The sequence below is a fragment of the Manis pentadactyla genome, chromosome 13 (genome assembly GCF_030020395.1).
Source record: "Manis pentadactyla isolate mManPen7 chromosome 13, mManPen7.hap1, whole genome shotgun sequence".
Taxonomy (NCBI): Eukaryota; Metazoa; Chordata; class Mammalia; order Pholidota; family Manidae; genus Manis; species Manis pentadactyla.
Genome location: NC_080031.1, coordinates 9,474,164 through 9,492,289, shown reverse-complemented (window position 1 = coordinate 9,492,289; position 18,126 = coordinate 9,474,164). Strand labels below are relative to the sequence as shown.

At 53.7% G+C, this 18,126-nt stretch overlaps 2 protein-coding genes across 16 annotated transcripts in view; one reads left to right on the top strand and one right to left on the bottom strand.

Moving 5' to 3' along the window:
• The window catches only part of SCN3B (sodium voltage-gated channel beta subunit 3), a 261,377-nt gene that overhangs the window by 54,330 nt on the left and 188,921 nt on the right, over positions 1 to 18,126 (top strand). The window lies entirely within an intron of this gene.
• GRAMD1B (GRAM domain containing 1B) overlaps positions 1 to 18,126 on the bottom strand; it is a 182,565-nt gene that overhangs the window by 30,300 nt on the left and 134,139 nt on the right. For all 15 annotated transcript variants that reach the window (XM_057490932.1, XM_057490935.1, XM_057490936.1 and 12 more), the window contains 2 exons: positions 12,088 to 12,298; positions 5,103 to 5,123 (listed from right to left, as the gene is read on the bottom strand). In XM_057490932.1, the coding sequence (XP_057346915.1) occupies positions 5,103 to 5,123; positions 12,088 to 12,201 (135 nt within the window). In that variant the 5' untranslated portion in view covers positions 12,202 to 12,298. The remainder of the gene's footprint in view (positions 1 to 5,102; positions 5,124 to 12,087; positions 12,299 to 18,126) is intronic.

The following is an 18,126-nucleotide window of genomic DNA, read 5'->3' as shown; positions in this document are numbered from 1 at the left end:
GGTGCACAGGGCCAGCTGAGGGCTCGGAGCAGCAGGCCCCTGGGGGACAGGAAAACTGCACGGGAATAGGTCAACCCCACAGCCAGGCCCAGAGGTCCACCCCACCAGCTACTCACACACAGCAGAGTGGCTCACAGTTGGCCTGACATTCCGAGGAGACAATGAATGCCCGGCTCCCCAGCTCCCTGGCCTGTCCTGTAAGCAGCCCGTTCAATGTGCAAGCTCTACCCTGGGCGGGCGCTGGTCGCTGTGACTCATATTCCTCACCCAGGCGGAGCGGCCACCAGGGGCTGGGACAACGGGGCCTGCTCTCACCCCACCCCCTACACACACCCCTTTGCTTCCAGACTGTGCTCCTCTTGGCTGACCAGCAAATAACTTCTTTGTTAGAGTCACCCGTGGCAGGAGGGAGGGAGAGACACAGGGTGGATGGGTGGGCGGTCAGGGCCAGAGCCCTACACATGCTTCACGTTACAGGATCTGGGTGATGGTCCTGGCCAATGTCCTCCAGTAACCCCCAGCCTAGCCTGGCCTCCCCGGCAGATGTTTCCTGCAATGGAAAGAAGCTGGCCAGAGATCCCCGTGGAAGAGGGGGAGGGGGTGTCAGGGACACTGCTGTTATGATGAAATCTTAAATTGGACACTCCAACAGCCAGGAACTTCTTGGAGACACACTCTGCCCTCACTGACCCATCCATCCACCAATTTCCCTGTAGCAGGCAGCGGTGGCAGATTTGGAAATTTCCCTCATCTCCTTTCAGACGTGCTGGTGGGGAGAAGTTGGGCCAATCGCCCAGACAAGCTGAGGTCAACAGCAACAGGGTCTGTCTGAGGCACCTCCTTCCTCTCCAAAAACCCTGAGGGCTGAGCAGCAATGCAAGATGCAAGAAGCAGAAGATTTGGCCCCAGGTGCACAGGAGGCAAACGCAGGGAAGTTGAGATCTCTGGGAGAGGAATGGGAGCCAGGCCAACAGGGACAAGAAGAGCTCCAGACGGAGAAGTGGCGAGCGGGCACTAGACAGCAGTGGGGCTGGCCACACGTGGATTCCCAGTTAAAGTCAGACCTTTGAAACAAATAGGGCACCTTCCTCACCATCCCCAGCTATGCCCACCTTGCCGGGAGGGCCTCAAGTCCGACCATGAGGATGAATGGCCCCTCTGCCCTAGGAGTCCCACAGATGTGACACAGCAGCATTCAAACTGGAGCACACTGAAAAATGACCTAATGAGGGCAAGAAAAATGGAGAGACTTGACTCCCCAGCTCAAAGGTTCTGGTTCAGAGGAACCCGGGATCTCTAGGTTGAGCTGTGCTGGAGAAAGTAGAGGAAGAGTCTGCATCTTTCCCCACACTCCTTAGCCCTCTCTCAATGTCCACAGCCTGGAAGCAGCCCCCGCCTCCATCCATCTTATCACGCAGGGTAACTACTCCCTCAGACGCCACTCCCCGAAGGATCTACACCTCCAACGGCTTTTTATCTTCTATGGCACTCAGCACAAGGTGTTTCAAATATCAGCTGCTCAAAATCTGTTTACCAAACAAACGCATTCCTTATTCACCTCTAAGACCGCTCCTATTGACATGGCATGTTACGTGCACACACGCACACAGATCCCCACACCTCTATTCTATGCGAGGCTTCCCAGGGCCCTGTCCCTGCCGACGCTCCGCAAACCACACAGCCACACAGCCGAGCTTCTCCCGACGCTGCGGGTGTCAGTGGCCCTGTCCTCGGCAGCACGGGAGGAGAACTCAGCAATTCCATCGGCCGGGGTGACCAGACCGCCTCTCTCTGGGGCCACAGCAGGTCCCAGGCCCTACGTGGTCCACAGACCCAGGGGGGCTGAACCCTTACAGTGATTCCCCAGGAACACTTGAGCGCTGCTGCAGGTCAGAGGAGGGGGTGACTGTGGGCTGTACTGGGGAGGGGCAGGATACACCCAGAGCGATAAGTCCCTGGGAGACCGTCTCCCTGGGCTCAGCCTTTGTCTCCTACGCCCCCTCACTGCGGGCTGGGCTGGGCTGGGCTGGGCTGGGCTGGTAGCTTGACTCTGGGAAGAGGGAATCAGCCCTGGGCTAAACATTAACTCTACGGCAAACACTGGGAGCTGGGACCAAGTGGTACCCCCCTGGTACAGCAGTGGGGAGGGAAGGGGTGGAGGAGCCAGGAAAACAGGTGGATTTTGATGGAGTATCAGCCTCAGCCGGAAGAAACCAATTCAGACCTTCAGAGGAAACCCCAGCCCTCCAACCAAATCTGGGTAGGGAGGAGCCAGATGGGGCATAAGGGGACAGTGGAGACATGGGAGGGGACTGAGCAAAGGCGAGAGGGTGGCTGCGGGGGTGACACAAAAAGTAGAGTCAGGATTGGCCTTGGGAGTAGGTCTCGTGTGCAGATGGGGCCTCTCTGGAGAAACTGAAGGATGACTACTGGGGGAGCAGCTCAGGAAGGCTCTTCAGGATAAGGGGTAATAACACAGGGGAGATGGACACAGGTAGAGTCCCCCCAAAAACATGCCAGACTGCAAGGTGGCCATCGGCAGTCCCCCTAAGCGCCCCAATGTCCTCACTGTCCCCCTAACATCCCAACTTCGTTCCCACAGAGCTTTGTTCTCTTGCTCCCAATCACATGGGTTCCACAGGATTGGCACTACCCTTCCTAACCCCCCAGCCAGCCAGCACCCTAACCACAGGGCCTCGGGCAACCTGGGCACTGAGTCTGGGGTGGCTGCCAGGCCCGGCCTCCTAGCTTCTGACCTCAGAAATGCTGCTGCCCTGGGAGCCACGGAGAGGGCTGGCCTGGGAAAGAGGTGAGGCAGCTGGGGACAGCGCCTGTGCCCACCTGGGGCACCCGGGAGGTGACTCCTGCGACTGTCTGATTCAATTAAGATGCAAACCCACTGCACCCAGGGGCCATCTTCAGGGCGTGGGTTGCACCCCTCCCACCCCTTGGGTCCTGGTCTCCCTACTCAAGGCAAAGCCCTGGTCTGCATATTCCTCCATCTCAGTCTAGTGGAGCCTTAATGAATAAACTCGATGGTCATGAGGGAGGGGGAAGGAGAGAGGAGTGCAATCAGGCCTGGGAGGGGCTCAGAGCAGCTGTAGGTGCACAGCCTCCAAACCCCACTCTTGGCCTGAATATCCCTGGGCAGAGACAAGAAGCTCTCCACTCAGCCTTGCTGCATGTTGCTTGGGCTCAGCGCTCCCCCCAGGGGCTCACTCTTCAGGCCAAGGTGGGGTGTCATCACGGCGACAGCTCCTGTCTCACTACATAGGGAAAAGTAAATTGCAGGAGAGAGCCAGGCAACCGAGGGGGCTGGGAGGGGGGCAGGGAGGTGCTGGGCGGGCTTCCCAGTAAACCCAGGCTACTCCGCCGGCCTGAGATGTTTGCGCAGCGGTCAGCGAGTCTGCGCTGGCCATCGCCGGCCTGAATCCAAACGTTCCCACGCCTGGGGGCTGCAAGGCCTTTACCTTCTGCAGGGCTTCCCGTGCAATCACAGGGCCTGATGGAGCAGCCCAGGCAGAGAGGCACAACTAGAGTCAGGAGACAGACTGTACGGAGGGCCGTCAGCAGGGCTGAGGAGGGAGACGAGGAGAGATTCCCGAAGGCCAGAGTGCAGCCATCTCAGGGAACACCGAGGCGGGGGGGAGGGCCACAGAGAACCAGCTCAAAGAAAGGGGCTCCTGAAAAGCCATGAATGGACTATTGGGGGGCAGTGCTGGGGAGCTGGCGGGGGGACACTGAAGTCTGAGGCTGCCTGTGCACACGAGAGCATGGACACATGCGTGGCACCCTGCAGGAGCACCGTGTCCCGCCACCCAAGGGTGGCCGTGGGCATGATGCCGGTGGTCTGGGGAAATACCCATGGCACCACGGCTTCTTGAGCAAGCCAGGGCAATTGTGCTTAGGGGAATGTCCACACGCAGGCCTGTGCCACGGACAAGAGCACTGGTACATGAGAGTGAGCAGATACAGGGTAGCGCATCTTGCTTCCTCCACAGATGCCCGCACGTGGACAGGCCTAGGATCTGGGTCTCAGTCTCCGCCTCAAGAAGAGAGCAGGGGGGACGGGCAGGGGTCCCGTGTCACCGGAAGCTGGCCTCTCCAGGGCTCTACTCACTGTGGCAGCTGCCAATTACCCTCTAGGTGTGGAAACGTACCAAGAAAAATGGGAAGATGACCCAGACACAGCTCCTGACATCTGGAGCTCAGGCCCACTGGAGGGCCCTTGTCACCTCTTGGCTTCCCACTCTTCGCAGAGTTTCTGCCTCTGGGGGATAGGGAAAGATGGCATCCACCCAAGACAGGCTCAGAGAGGGGAAGACGTGTCCTGAGGCTGGGCCACGGTCCCAGAGAATGCAGCACAGTGTGGCAGAGACCAGTTGGGAGACGTCAGACAGCAGCTCTTCAGGAGAAAAGCTCGAAGTCCTGTGGCTCAGGCTATGTGACCTGACCACAAGGCCTTCGAAAGGACTGCTTACTCCACAATCCTGTTTCTGGGTATAAAGCAGCCAGCTGACCACCCCCGGACAACCCCAGGCTACGTGCATGTCCATCACATACTCCAGAGCTTTGGATGTCTCCTAGAAGCAGCACGCCCATGGGGCTACGAGGTAGCCACGGAGCAGAAGTCAAATCGCATCACTTGGGGCAGCCTTTCCACAAAGGGGGAAAGTTTTCTGGCCTCATTTCCCTCAAGATGTGAAGGAAAGGACTCTTTGGCCCCAAAATCAGGCCCCAGGGCTCTCCCAGTTCCAGAATTCTGCTTGCCGTGGATGTTCCCCCTTACTGGTCGCTTCCAGTAGGGCTGGAAAAACTTTGTCCGGGAGTCCAGGGGAGGGTGAGACGGACCACCCTTCATGGTCTCCGTGAATCAAATCCTTCCTTACCAGATGGCTGGTCCCACTACAGAAGACAACCACGGTATCTGGTTTCTGAGGGAGGAGGCTGGCCAGGGAGCATCCCACCTTTCAAGGCCCCTCAATTTGCTCAAGCTCCCGAGGGCAGCCAGAGTGTAACCCCACAGGGCTCCACTCCCCTGACCACTGCATCCCCCACCCACCGCACGCCAACGCAACAAAAAAAGAAACAGCGATACTTACATTATACCAACTCTGGCTTTTCTGAAAGGACAAGATAAAAGAAAAGGTACAATTAGTCAGGGAAGAGGTGGTGGGAATGGCCAGGGTTTTCCTGGCTCCAGAGGGAGGGCGACACAAACAGCAGAGGGCGGGCAGGGAGGAGGAGTCCAAATGCAGCTGGATGCTTCCCGTGTGGCTGCTCGGGAGGGTCCCCCTTTCTCAAGACAGCCCCAGAAAGGAGGCCCAGTGAGCAGTCCATGCTGGAAGCGTCTCCGTGGCTGGGGGGCAGGCAGCGCAGCGCCAGCTAGAGCTCAACGGCGAGGGAGTCGGAGCCCCATCACAAGGTTCTTCTGATGGGGGCAAGGGATGCACTGCAGGCATCCAGGACCCAGTCCCCAGCGGGCCCTGCCCAGAAGCCAAGTGCGGATGGGATCAACCCAGCCTTCTGCTCTGAGTCGGCCCCTTGTAGAAGGCAGGGCAGGCCCTTTGGTAAAAGGGAAGAGAAGGGACTGTCTAGGAACTTCCTCCAACTGTGCTCTCAGTGGGCAGATGAGAAAATTCCTCCCTCTGCTCACCTAAGCCACCAGCAGGGGAGTTGGGGGGGCTCTGCACTGGGAGGAAGGTTCAAGCACAGGACTGCTAACATCCTTCCCCACCTGCAGTGCCATAACTCAAGGTCAACAAAACCGGACTCCGTCTCTGCTCCAGAACTCAGAGGCTCTCCAGTCCCAGCCCTGGGCAGAAGGGGCACATCTTCAGATAACTGAAAGTGTTTCAGGGATAGAGATGGGGTGGCTAAGACTGTGCCTTGTCTACCTCCCATCTCTATGGTCAGGAGACCTTTATGCACATCCCACCTGGAAGGCAGGCCGACTGGAATAGACACACACACACACATGCACACACGTGTCTAGGCCCCATCCCTTGAGGCTCTGATCCAATAGGTGACGACTGGGGCTGGGTATTTTCATTTTAAAAAGCTTGGCACTCAGGCAGAAGATCCCTGGGTAGAGAGAAACTTTCACCTGCAGGTCAGCATCTTAACTGTGCAAGGATGTGAGTCCAGGCACAGTTAGCAACCTTTACCCCATCCACCTGGTCTTAAGGGGCCTGACTTAGGAAAGAGGTGGCCTCTGTCTCAGAATATCTGCTGAGAGGGTGTCTGTCAGGGTGGAAGGCTGGCGGGGGTGGGCGGTGACAGCAAGGTGATGTGATCCCCTCCCCAACCCCAGGGCCAGCTCTCTCATTCCACTGGAACTCAGGAGACCTACAGCCTTCACTCCAGAGGGGACACTTCACGCAGCAGGGGCAGGAGTGGGTGGTGCTGCCTCTCAGTGGTTTGATTTCATCCCCCCACCGGCTCTCCCCAGCCAGGATATGGCCGAGGGGGCAGATGGCAGGGCAGACTCTGGACCCGCCTCTGCATCTGGACATTTCCCAGCAAAGGCTGTCACCGTGGCCCACCCGGAAGTCACATGCTCCCATCAGAGCCTCACCTGCCCCTCCAATCCAGGTCTCAGAAGAAAATCCAAATGTTCAAAAGCAAGTATTTCAATTGTTGAGGGAGCTATCCCTACCTGCGAATCCTGGACCTGAAACTGAAAATTAACCTGCAAGCATTGCAGCTAAGGCAACCTGCACCTGGGGGGCAGTACACAGGGCAAAGAGGCTGCATGTGACTCTGTCTGCACCTTGAGACATCTTCATTCGTTAAAATACATTTCGCAACAGTGGGAAGGCACAGTCCAGCAGCTGCCTGCCTCGATGGCCCCATCATCAGCCTGCATTCATGAAGCTAAAGCCAGGTCTTCAAACACCTGCTTCACAGCTGAGAAAATTCCCTGTCACCCACCCTCAAGCTCCCCACCCCATGGCCACTGTTCTGGCTTTTATGGGAGACCCTAGGGGGAAAGGGGAAATGAGAACTTGGACTGCAGAGGTGATGGGGTGGCAAATGACAACCCAAGACTCCTCCTGACTGCTCCTAGGCCACACTCACGTAAAACAGAAGTGGCTTTTCTCTTTTCATTATTGCCACACAGATTCGTGTCCCTTCTGCATCTATCTGGAACAGAGAGCTTCAGAATGACAAAGAGCCTCAACTGGGGAAACTGTCCCATCTCTAACCAGCTGTGTGACTCCTTTGTGTGCAGTATTTGCTCTTTCATGAAGGGGAGATAAGAATGTGTCCTCGAGTACTGAGATGTGAAATAGGGTACCAAGAGCAAGGAGTCTGACTTGCCCCTCGGCGGGAGACTCGACCCCAACCAGCCATCTCCAGGCAGCTCCTGGTCTGCCACCACGGGGACGCATGGGCCCCCACCCTCCAGCCAGACCCATGGTGGCCCCCAAGGACACCCACTGTGGGCAGGAGTCCCTGAATTCCCAGCAGCCTCTTGGAGGCAGTCTGATGCGCCCGCCCCCATTCTCCCATGGAAGTCAGAGGGGCTGGGAGTGAGGCTGCCCGCCCGGTAGGCTGGCTGAAACGCCCCTCCTTGGCAGAGAGGGCCAGAGGCAGGGAAAGAACAGGACTAGGGGTGGGGTGAGGGCTTTTCTGACAGGTTGCAAATGGATTTGGCTAAAAGGGGAGGATGGAGTCAGGAAAAGTACCCAAGGACAGAGTTGTTGGGGGTGGGGAGCTGAGCAGGGCACATTTCTATTGCCTCCTGGAAGAGGTCTGAAGAGCAAGTGCCTAAAGGAATGCTGGGACCCTGGAAACAAACCCAAGTAGCTAAAAACATCTCTCTAGTGCAAAAGCTCTGGGAGTCTGGAAGGTGGGGGGTGGGACACAGAGGGGACCAGAGGAGTGCTACGTATAGGAGTTAGGGGAAAAAAACTTCTTACTTTGATCAGGTTAAGTCTGTCATACTGGAAAGAAAACCACAAAAATTAGGATCAAAACACAGTGGAAACGACCAAGGGGGAAAGGAGCATCAGAGCCACAGAGCCCGGCGACGCAGCCCACGCAGAGCAGGGAGGACCGGCCGGGGCTCCTGCGCACAGCCCGCAGGGACCGCGGACCAGAGCGGGTCAGAGCAGCAAAGGGCCGAGGGCTCCCTCTAGTGCTCCCAGCCAGCACTGCAGGGCGGAAGCCGGGCAGGGGCGCACCCTGCAGGGATCCCGGGAAGCGCAAATGGGCCTGGGCAGCTTCTAGCCCACTGCCCCCCGGGCGGCTGCATCTAGCAAGGGTCAGCCTCAGCAGTACAGTTTTACAGACTCACAGGAGAGGATCAGAGAGACCCTCCTGATCCTACAGATGAACACACGAGGAAGCAGAGGCCCTGAGCAGGCAGGACAGACACTGCGAGGGCTTTGAAAAATCTCCTTAGTGAAGACTGGAGGTACCCTCCAGCTTGCCTGAAAAACACGAGGCCACCTCCTTCACAAGGTGGCTGCGAGACCAGGAGTGAGGTGCGCTGGCTGGGGTACGCGTGACCATGGCTCTGGCTACCAGGGCCCCTGGTCCACCTGAGCCTGAGACAGGGACCATGGGTGTTGCCAGAGTAGGGTGAGCGCCTCGGGAAAAAACAAGGCAGGATATTTACAGTCAGAGCAATGTAACAATGTAAAGTTCCTATTGAAACTCTGTGTTCAGCATTATGCAAAGTCAAGGTCACACTGATTCTCTAGGGTAAAGATACCAGACTAGGAATATGGACATCTTCCGTGAGCTCAGTTAAAGGTCAAAAGGCCAGGAGCAACTTGGCCCGGAATGTTCGAGTATTCTGCAAGGGTATCAGCATAACCCATGACTTCACTGTAAACAGCCCTAGCAGACAGACAACAACCCGGCCCACCGTGAGGGCAGGGCAGGTGGTACAAGTCCACACCCTAAGCACTCAGTTACCCCAAATCTTCAACTGCCTATAAATCCCCTAGACAACGCACCACCCTGGGCTCTCTTGTACCCTCCTGGCATGAGCCAGGAGCTCTATTCTCTCACTATATCTCTAAATAAAAGCCTCTCCCCTGGCTCTCCTACCTTGGGTGTTTGCTAAGTTCATTCTTTGACTCTGCAAACAAGAACCCCAGCATCAAGACCACATCCCGTCAGGTGGGGCATCCCCACCACGGGAGCACGCCTCCTCCTTTCCTCGCCTCGCCTCTGAAGCTCTCCAGCACCTTCTGCTCCAGGCTCTCACCTGTGTAGAACCCAGGTCCTGTGTGGGTTCTCATGTTTCTTTTCTGAAGTCTGTGCTTCCTACATACGCATCTCCCAGACTGACCACTGCTACCATCACTTCTGCCGGCGGGATAGGGTGTCCCGCTGCCTGCAAGGCTGTCCTGTTTTAACTGCATTTGGAGGGAGGTGGGTCAGTGGCCATGGTCACAACTGGTGAGAGATGGGGGTGGGGGCAGGCTATCTAAGCCAGGGAACTCAGAGGGCGTGTGTGATGGGGACAGTCTCACCCGAGCTTCCACGGGAAAGAAAACCTAGACTCTGTCAGTTGCCTCCCTCATCAGCTCCCAGGGTGCCAAGATGAACTCCCAGTTCACTCTCGGCTCTAGGTCCCTGCATAATGCCTCATTTTTGTCTCTCCAAAATCTCACTCAGGGTTTTGGCTCTGTGCCTGTTCCCAGAAACGTGCCCCCGCTTCCCCACTCATAAATATTCTCCTGCTCTGAAGTCCTGTAACATCCCCAACCACCCATGAGGTTCTAAAAGACAGGTTTGGTTTGTGGATAATCTGGGCACGTTTCTTATCCCCCTTCCCAGACTACACTGCCTAGGGATGGGAACCTGGTCTTTGCACTTGTTTCCCAAAGAAGACCTACCAGTTAGGAGATTTTTAGAAGTCCTCATTTCTGGGTGCTCACCTCAATCTGTCCCCTGACTGAAGGAGGCACTCTGTAAGTGGTGACTAACGGCTACAAACAAATCCTGCTCTGCTCATGGCCTGTCTTGCTAGGCATGGGGGTAAGAGGCTAAGGAAGCTTCGAGCTTCGGCTTAGGATGGACAGGTGTGCAAAGGCTGGGCAGAATCAAAGATGGAATAACCTGATGCCTGTGGCCGGCGACATCTGCCCTCTCTCCATCCAGAGGTGGAGGGCCTCGGGGGGGCTGGCAGTGGTCATCTCAAAAACCTGTCACCAGACATGCCTACCACCGGTGGAGCCTCCTGAAACCCCAGGAACTCCTGCTGGCATCCCCCCTGTAGGCAGAGTCCCTCCGCCCCTACCCACAGCCAGCAACAGTCATTTCAAACCCTCAGAGCCTAGATATACTCTTAGCCCGAAGGTCACGGGCTGTCGGATTAGACCTGTAGCCTGTGTTCTTCCCTCAGGGAGGAGAACAGCTGTTTCCCCCTCCTCGCCAAATCCCTTTCACAGAGGCTGCAGACTGTTATTAACCAACCCTCAGCCTCCTTCTCTTCAGGCTGTGTCCCACCGCCTTCCCTGTGGGCATAATTTCCTGAGACCTGCGATTCTCAAACACCCTTTGCTCACCCGCCCCTCCCTCCAAGTTCTCCTCTGGCCTCTGAGACCCTGGTATCCCAGGAAGACTGGCACTGCCTCCCTGACTTGAGCACATGTCTTTAGGGCCTGGCGGGGGCTACTGCAGACATCCACCAACCTCTGGGTGCTAGCAGCATGCCCTTCTTGGAGAAGAGCGCCCCCTCTGACCACCATTCAGGATCCTAGGACCACCACGAGCTCCTGGGCTGGGCAGTGGGTGCAGTCAGGCTGAGCAGCCCCCAGTGGGCAGGCAGAGGACAGAGGGGTGCCAGGTAGAACTCCTGAGGTGCCTCTGCTGCAGCAGGGAACTCACCTATGGGAATCTGTGACCCTCTATGTACTCCTCCAGGGAATCAGGAGTCACCCACCAAAGCAGGTATAAGCGGGTATCGCACCTGAAGCTCAACTGGATGGGGCCTCCCTTCCCCAAAGGAATGACACTAAGCCCTGGCATCTGCTTCTAGATGGCACCAAGGAAGGAGCAGACAGGTTCCCAGCCCAAGGCAGTGTTTGGGGAGCAGGCAGAGACGTTGGGGGGTGGGGTGGAGGGCGGGTCTGTTCTCTGACTTTGGGTGCAGTGGGAACGGTCCCTCGGTGACATCAAGCCAGCCTGCCAGGGGGGCAGTGGGGCCGGCCCTTCTGGGAAAGGGACCAAGCAAGACATGGGCCAGAACGGGCAGGGTGGAGGGAGGGGTGCGGAGCTCTACAAACAATTCAACACCGGAGGGCAGACCGAAGACAGAGACAAAGGATGGCTTACTTTTGAGAGGCGCTTGTGAGACTAAGACCATGCATGCAAAGAAGGTATTTGAGAAACGGTGGAGAAGAAGAGGAAGAACAAGAAATCAAAAGACAAATTCAGGTGGGAAGCCAGCTCCCGAGCCTCCCAGGGGTCCCCCCTCCTCCCGGGCCTATGAGTCCAGCAGGAAGGAGCTTTTCAAAGGAGCATCTAGGAGAGTTGAGGAGAAGAAAATCTCTAGGGAGCCGCAAGGAGCCCAGGCCCCTGTGGGGCTACTTTTATGCCTATCCTTAGGCAAAGGCCCTGGCAGCGCCGACACACTTGGGAGGGCGGAAGGGCCCTGTCACCATCCTCTTGGCCAGAAGAGTGCCAAGTGGGTTATTACCAAAGGTGAGGCAGGTGATGGCCAGGGCAGGGGTTAAAACAGCGCTGGCACTAGAATCGCCCCAGGTAATTTCTCCTTCTACCCCAAATTTGAAAAAGGTAGCAGGGCCAAACAGACGAGCCCTCCTGATCCACAGAGCAACCCTCCTCCAAAGCGCAAGGGACATGATGCTCTCTAGGTCCTAAAGAGAGAGAACAGTCACACGGAATCATTTTCCCAGGACCTGGGCCCCGAGTGCTTAGCTGAGAAGATGCAGTATACCTGAGGTCCCCCCTGCCTGCCCCACTTGCCTTACTGCGTAAAGGCTGTCTCCGGACCAGGGCCAGTCAAGGTTCCTTAAGGAAGGGATTTTCTACCACCCCCGCTACCCGCTTCCCTGCATCCTGCTAACAAGGAAGAACAGTCCCCCGCGAGGCCCAGCTCACCTTGGAATTTTTGCCACCGCTCCGGCCGGACTGTGAGGAGCAGCTGCGCTGCACCCCCTGCTCTGGGGTAGACGGGGACTTGTCCGAGGAGTGATCTGAGCCCTTCTCCACCATGGTGTCACCGTCCGCGTTCTGCGGGGTTGGCGAGCGAGACCGCTTCCGGAGGATGGGGGAGCAGGCCGGCGTGCTGCGGTTTGAGTTACTGGCAGTGCTGCAGGGGCAGATGGAGAGAGGGAGTGGGATGGGAAGGAGGGAGGGGGAGGGAAAACAGGCAGTTGGTGACTGAAGGCCAAGGACGGGTTCCGAGGAGCCAGCCAGCTCAGGGGTTCGGGGCTCGGGGCTCGGAGAAACAGGGACAGAAGGGCCCACTGCACCGTAATACCACCGATGGCCAGGAGAGGGCGGTGGTGCCAACGTGAATTGGAAATAGGAATGGGAAGGGGTAAGTAGGGCAATTAGACATGTAGACAAACGTCCATCCATCTGACCATCTGTCTGTCCATCCATCCAAATACTGTTAGGGCCCCTGGTATATGCTAAGAAGTGGCTAGGAATAACAGAACTTAGTAGCTGAAAGACTCGTTAGGGACCATCCCATACTATCAGCCCATTTTATACATGCTGCAAATCCAGTCTCTGTGTTTTGCTTTGTAGATCTACAAAAGAAATAACAAGAATCCTACTTTTCAAAGCATCCACATACATATTATATCATCAGGTTCTTAAAACATGCCTTCGAGGTAGCAATGACAAGTGCTATAATCCCTATTTTTAAAATGAAGACCAATGCCTTGACCAAGAGCAGGGTCAGGCTCTGGGAACAGCCCAGATTGAGGCCGTCACAGAGAACCTAAGCATCCTCTGATCACAGAGGATTTAGAAACAAAATTTGGGTCTTCTGACTTGTAATTCACCCACACCATACGATTTCCCTGTCAGCCATACTGGCTCCTGCTTCCCCTGCCCCGGGTAAAGGTGAGCACTGTGGGAATTCTCACAGCCCTTACGCCCCCTCCTCCAAAAGTCATTTCCACCGGGTAGCTTCTGTGCCCCACAGTACCCAATCCACTCGGAGCAAGGCTTCTAAGCTGAATAAATATTTACTATGGGATGTTTAGCTTGTGCTCTCAGTGGAATACAAAGAGAAGAGATGATCAAGGAGGAGAGGAAAATTAAGTGCAGTTAAGTTTTAACAGGTATTTGCTTTGCTCTGAGAGAGTGGAGGGAAGGAGGAGACAGAAAAGGAAAAGGTTAAGTAGGAAAGAGACAGGAGAAATGGGAAAGGAAGCAGGTAAGGGACTGGAAAGCCAAAGAAACCCAAGGGCAGGGGGAGCTGAAGGGCTGAGGGTCCCTCTCACCTACTCAAGCAGTCAGAGAGCAGGGCAGGCTCTGGAACAGCCCAGATTGAGGCTGCCAGGGCCACTGCATCCCGACCTTCCCTAAGGGAGTGGAGTAGAGCGTAGGGAACACTGTCATTTGCATCAAGGTCCAGCTGTGACCTGGGCCCATTTGCAATGAAAACCATGTTCCTTTCAGCAGAACCTTCCACCTGCAGAGAGATCCTCAGCAGAGAGAAAGGGAAGAAACCCCAAAAGCCCACACTGGCAAGTGTGGGGGCGGCAGGGGGCAAGAGTAGTGTTCACACTTTCGGAAGGAAAAAAAGAGACCAGAGAAAAGAAAGACAAATGAGACCAGGTGATGGATGGACACATGTGAGAGCCCGACGTTCTGCTTCATCCTGGGACAGAACTTACATTTAGACTCACTTAAAATGCTAACAATAACTGGGAGTTTGGCAAAAGATGTTCTTCAAGCTTTCGCTCCATCCCCACCACCCTTAACCTCTGACTCCCTTAACTTTTTTCACTACTACAAACCCTGGAGGAAGGAAATTATGTTGCATTCCTTCAGCTGGAAAAGCTGAGCCTCAGACTGGTGGCAGTAGATGCCCGGGACATGACTTGGCGGGGTGTGGGGAGCACTGGGAAACTCCAAAGAGCAGATTCAGATGCTCACCTTTCTGGGGTAGTCACCTAGCTCTCCATCAAACCATTGCCAAGTACTCCAAGGCTCAAACTGTCTTCTAGGATTACTTTGCTGGAGGAACGGCCATGAACTTGACCCCTAACCTCAACTACTTCGCTCAAAGACATGCTAGAGTGTGGATGACACCTAACATGTTCATTTCTCATACAACAAACCACAGGTCCCTTCCAGTCTTTTCCTTAAATAAAGGACCTCATCACACATGGTGATTCCAGATGCAGGAACGGAAAGAAAACCCTTTTATCCTTCTCCAGACTTTTTCTCATGGCCTAGTGGCCCCACGTCAGCCAACTCTACCTATTCTAACCAAGGATACATCAAATTCTGCTGTTCAACACATCAGTCAATAAACAAGTTATACTGTCATTTGTCACTTTAATCTTTGTGCTTCTAAGGCTACTGCTCATCTGTCGGTCTTGAAAATCTCTCCTCCTCTCCCTGAGGACACATACCTCTCTTACATTCCTCTTCCTGCCTTATTCCTCACTGGCCCCTGTCTTGCTGCTGGGCTAGAAATGTAGTGCCTCCCCAAAGGTGAGGCAGTCACCGTCCAGGCCTCTCCTGCTTCCTCGATGTCACCTGTCCCTCAAAGCAGATGCATACTCTATACCTGGTGCTACCTGCTCCCAGCCCTGATCACACTTGCTGGCTTCGGCCCAACAATCTGCTGCCAAGTGGGCATGTCCTCCAAATGGCATCTCACACCTCAGATTCAAAACTGAGCTGGCCACCTTTCCTCCCAAGCCCTCTCCAACTACTGCCGGTTCCCAGTGGCACTGTCATTTCCTAGTCTCTCACCCCAAACCAGTGAGCCACTGGATCCCATCAATCCTGTGCCCCTAGAGCGCCTTAACCCCTCCTTCCTTTCCCCTCCTCAGAGCCCTGGTTCAGGTCCTGTGCATCTTGCCTACTCTTCCAAGAGCTTCTAAGTGGTCTCCTCCATCTCCTTTTCCTCTTCGACCCTCAGGTGCACCTTTTTCCTGAGATCCTCCTAAATACAAGCCCAATCTTACCTTTCTACCCCCTGCATTCATATTGAAGTCCAAAATCCTCAGAATGGAATTCAAAATTCTCTACTGAACTTAATTTGGCACATCAAGATTTCAAACCTTTCTCTCGCCTTATACTCTCTTGGCGTCCCTATATGGCAGGGACTATATCTCCCCCACGTTTCCTTAGTCCACATTCTCATTCTCCTGCCTCTGGATGGCCACACCTCTCAGTGCTCACACGTGAAGAGCCTTTTCCCTCCATGTCTACCTTCTGGACATCTTCATTCCTCAAGACCCATCTCAAAGCACACCTTCTCCAACACTTCCGCCTGGTGTAAGGTTAAGACCCCCAAACTCCCAGAAGCGCACACCTCGGCCCCTCCCACCGCACAATGGGCTGCTCTGCATGAAGCAGGCGCTCAGTGGGGCCTGCTGAACTCAGTCCCAATCCCGTGAACGTCTCCAGGCCCACTGCTGCAACAATCCCCAGGATCACGACAGCTCCCAAATGTGTGCCTCCAAGCCGTTCACACCAACAAAAACAGCTACAACTGTATGAACGTTTATGAGTTCCTGCCACAGTGCCAAGCGGTTATTAAGCATTATCTCACTCCTCCAACCAGCCTATGATGCATTAGCAGATATTATCAGTCCTTATTTTTCAATGATAAAATTTACTTATTTGGCAGATGAAGTCATTCACCCAAAGTCACACACAAGGGTAAGTGGCAGGACCGGATTTGAAACAGAGCCCTATCTGATTATACAGCTCTTTCTCAGAATCAAATGTTTCACTAATGTTTTTCTGCTGGGTGAATAGGCAGAGAAGGATGACGGTGGCCAGGTGGATGGGAGGACGGGAGGAGTAAATGTCCTGCTTCCAATTTTCAAACCATCTCTATGTGGCTGTCAAAATGAACTTTCTAAAAAGTAAACCTGTCATGCTGGCGAGGATGCGGAGAAAGGGGAACCCTCCTACACTGCTAGTGGGAATGTTAGCTAGTTCAACCATTGTGGAAAGCAATATGGAGGTTCCTCAAAAAACTAAAACTAGAAATACCATTTGACCCAGGAATCCTACTCCTTGGAATTTACCCAAAGAATACAACTTCTCAGATTCAAAAAGACATATGCACCCCTATGTTTATCGCAGCACTTTTTACAATAGCCAAGATATGGAAGCAACCTATGTGTCCATCAGTAGATGAATGGATAAAGATGGTACATATATACAATGGAATACTATTCAGCCATAAGAAAGAAACAAATCCTACCATTTGCAACAACATGGATGGAGCTGGAGGGTATAATGCTCAGTGAAATAAGCCAGGTGGAGAAAGACAAGTGCCAAATGATTTCCCTCACTTCTGGAGTATAACAACGAAGCAAAACTGAAGGAACAAAACAGCAGCAAACTCAGAGACTCCAAGAAGGAACTAGTGGTTACAAAGGGGAGGAGTGAGGGAGGGCAGGTGGGGAGGGAGGGAGAAGGGGATTGAGGGGTATTATGTTTAGTACACATGGTGTGGGGGGATCACGGGGAAGACAGTGCAGCACAGAGAAAGCAAACAGTAACTCTGGCATCTTACTACACTGATGGACAGTGACTGCATTGGGGTATGGGGGGTGGGGACTTGATAATATGGGTAAGTGTAGTAACCACATTGTTTTTTCATGTGAAACCTTTGTAAGAGTGTATATCAGTAATAACTTAATAAAAAATTTTTTAAAAAAAGAAGTAAATTTGTCATCTTTGACCATCCACTCCTCTGGTTAAAGCCCTCTATGCTTTCCTATTCCCTTAGAATAAAATCTGAACTCCAAACTCTGGTGCCAAATTCTTCAGTCACACTCCAAGCTACCTCTGACATCTCCTTCAGTCAGTCCCCAGTACAGCCTCGGCCTCGGCGGCCAGGCCTCCTCACAGACCCCGGGGCCATGCCCTCCCACTCTGCCTGTCTTCTCAGTCTCACTCACTCTGAAATACCATTTCCTCCCCCAAGCACCCACCCAACATTACCCTTGAAGACTAAGCCCAGCGCCCCCCACGTGCCCTGCTCCACCTCTGCTCTGGTCCTTCACTGTATATACAAGGAGACATGTTTGGAGCTACAGTTCTAACTCAGAAAAATGACTTCTAACTCAGAAAAAAAGATTCTTAAAAGCTCTTTATCCTACAGATTAAGATGTCCTATGGAGCAAATAAGACTAACTCTTATGTGTCTTCTGATCTATAGAATTGCATCTTTCAAACAAACTCTGTGATATGCCATTAGTCTGACTTTGCCACCATAGGTAATAAATGTACTGCATTATATTTCAAAACCTTGGTGGGGGGGTTATGCTAAAATTTAAATTAAATTTAAATTTAAATAATAAAGCTTAGATTTGCTATATAAAAAGGGAAAAAAGACTGATAATAGAAGGGCTATTGGACTAAGACCCTTTCCAGAGTTTATAATTAATATAGCCAACACTTAATTTCACATATAGGAAACCCACGAAATCAGAAGGCCTGTCCAGGGTGGTGTGACTTCATATCTGGATCTTCCATTCCACAAACATTTACTGAACAACTGGCATGATGCTAGGCATTCAAGTTCATGGTGAGTAAGAAAGGGTCCTTGTGCTTGGGACATTATAGCCAGAAGAGCTAGATATGCATTCCTCTCATTTTAATATAAGCAATGGGTGGCGTGCTAGGAGAGAGTAAAGTGATCTTAGCCAGACTTCTTGAGGGATCAAGAAAGGCCTCCTTGAGAAAATGGCACTTAAGACTTGAGCTGGATTTCTGAAAAAAAACCTAGTGTTAGCCAGGTGCAGGGCAAGGTGACAGAACAGAAGAGAATGTTCCTGAAGTAGGGGAGAAACCCAGTAGGAACAAAGGTGCAAAGCCCTAAAATAGCATAGAATACACAGAGCAAGACACTACATGTTTTTGAAGTATAACATGCTTAAGCTGAGGTATTAGGGATTCCTGCAACTCTCCCCAATAGCAGGT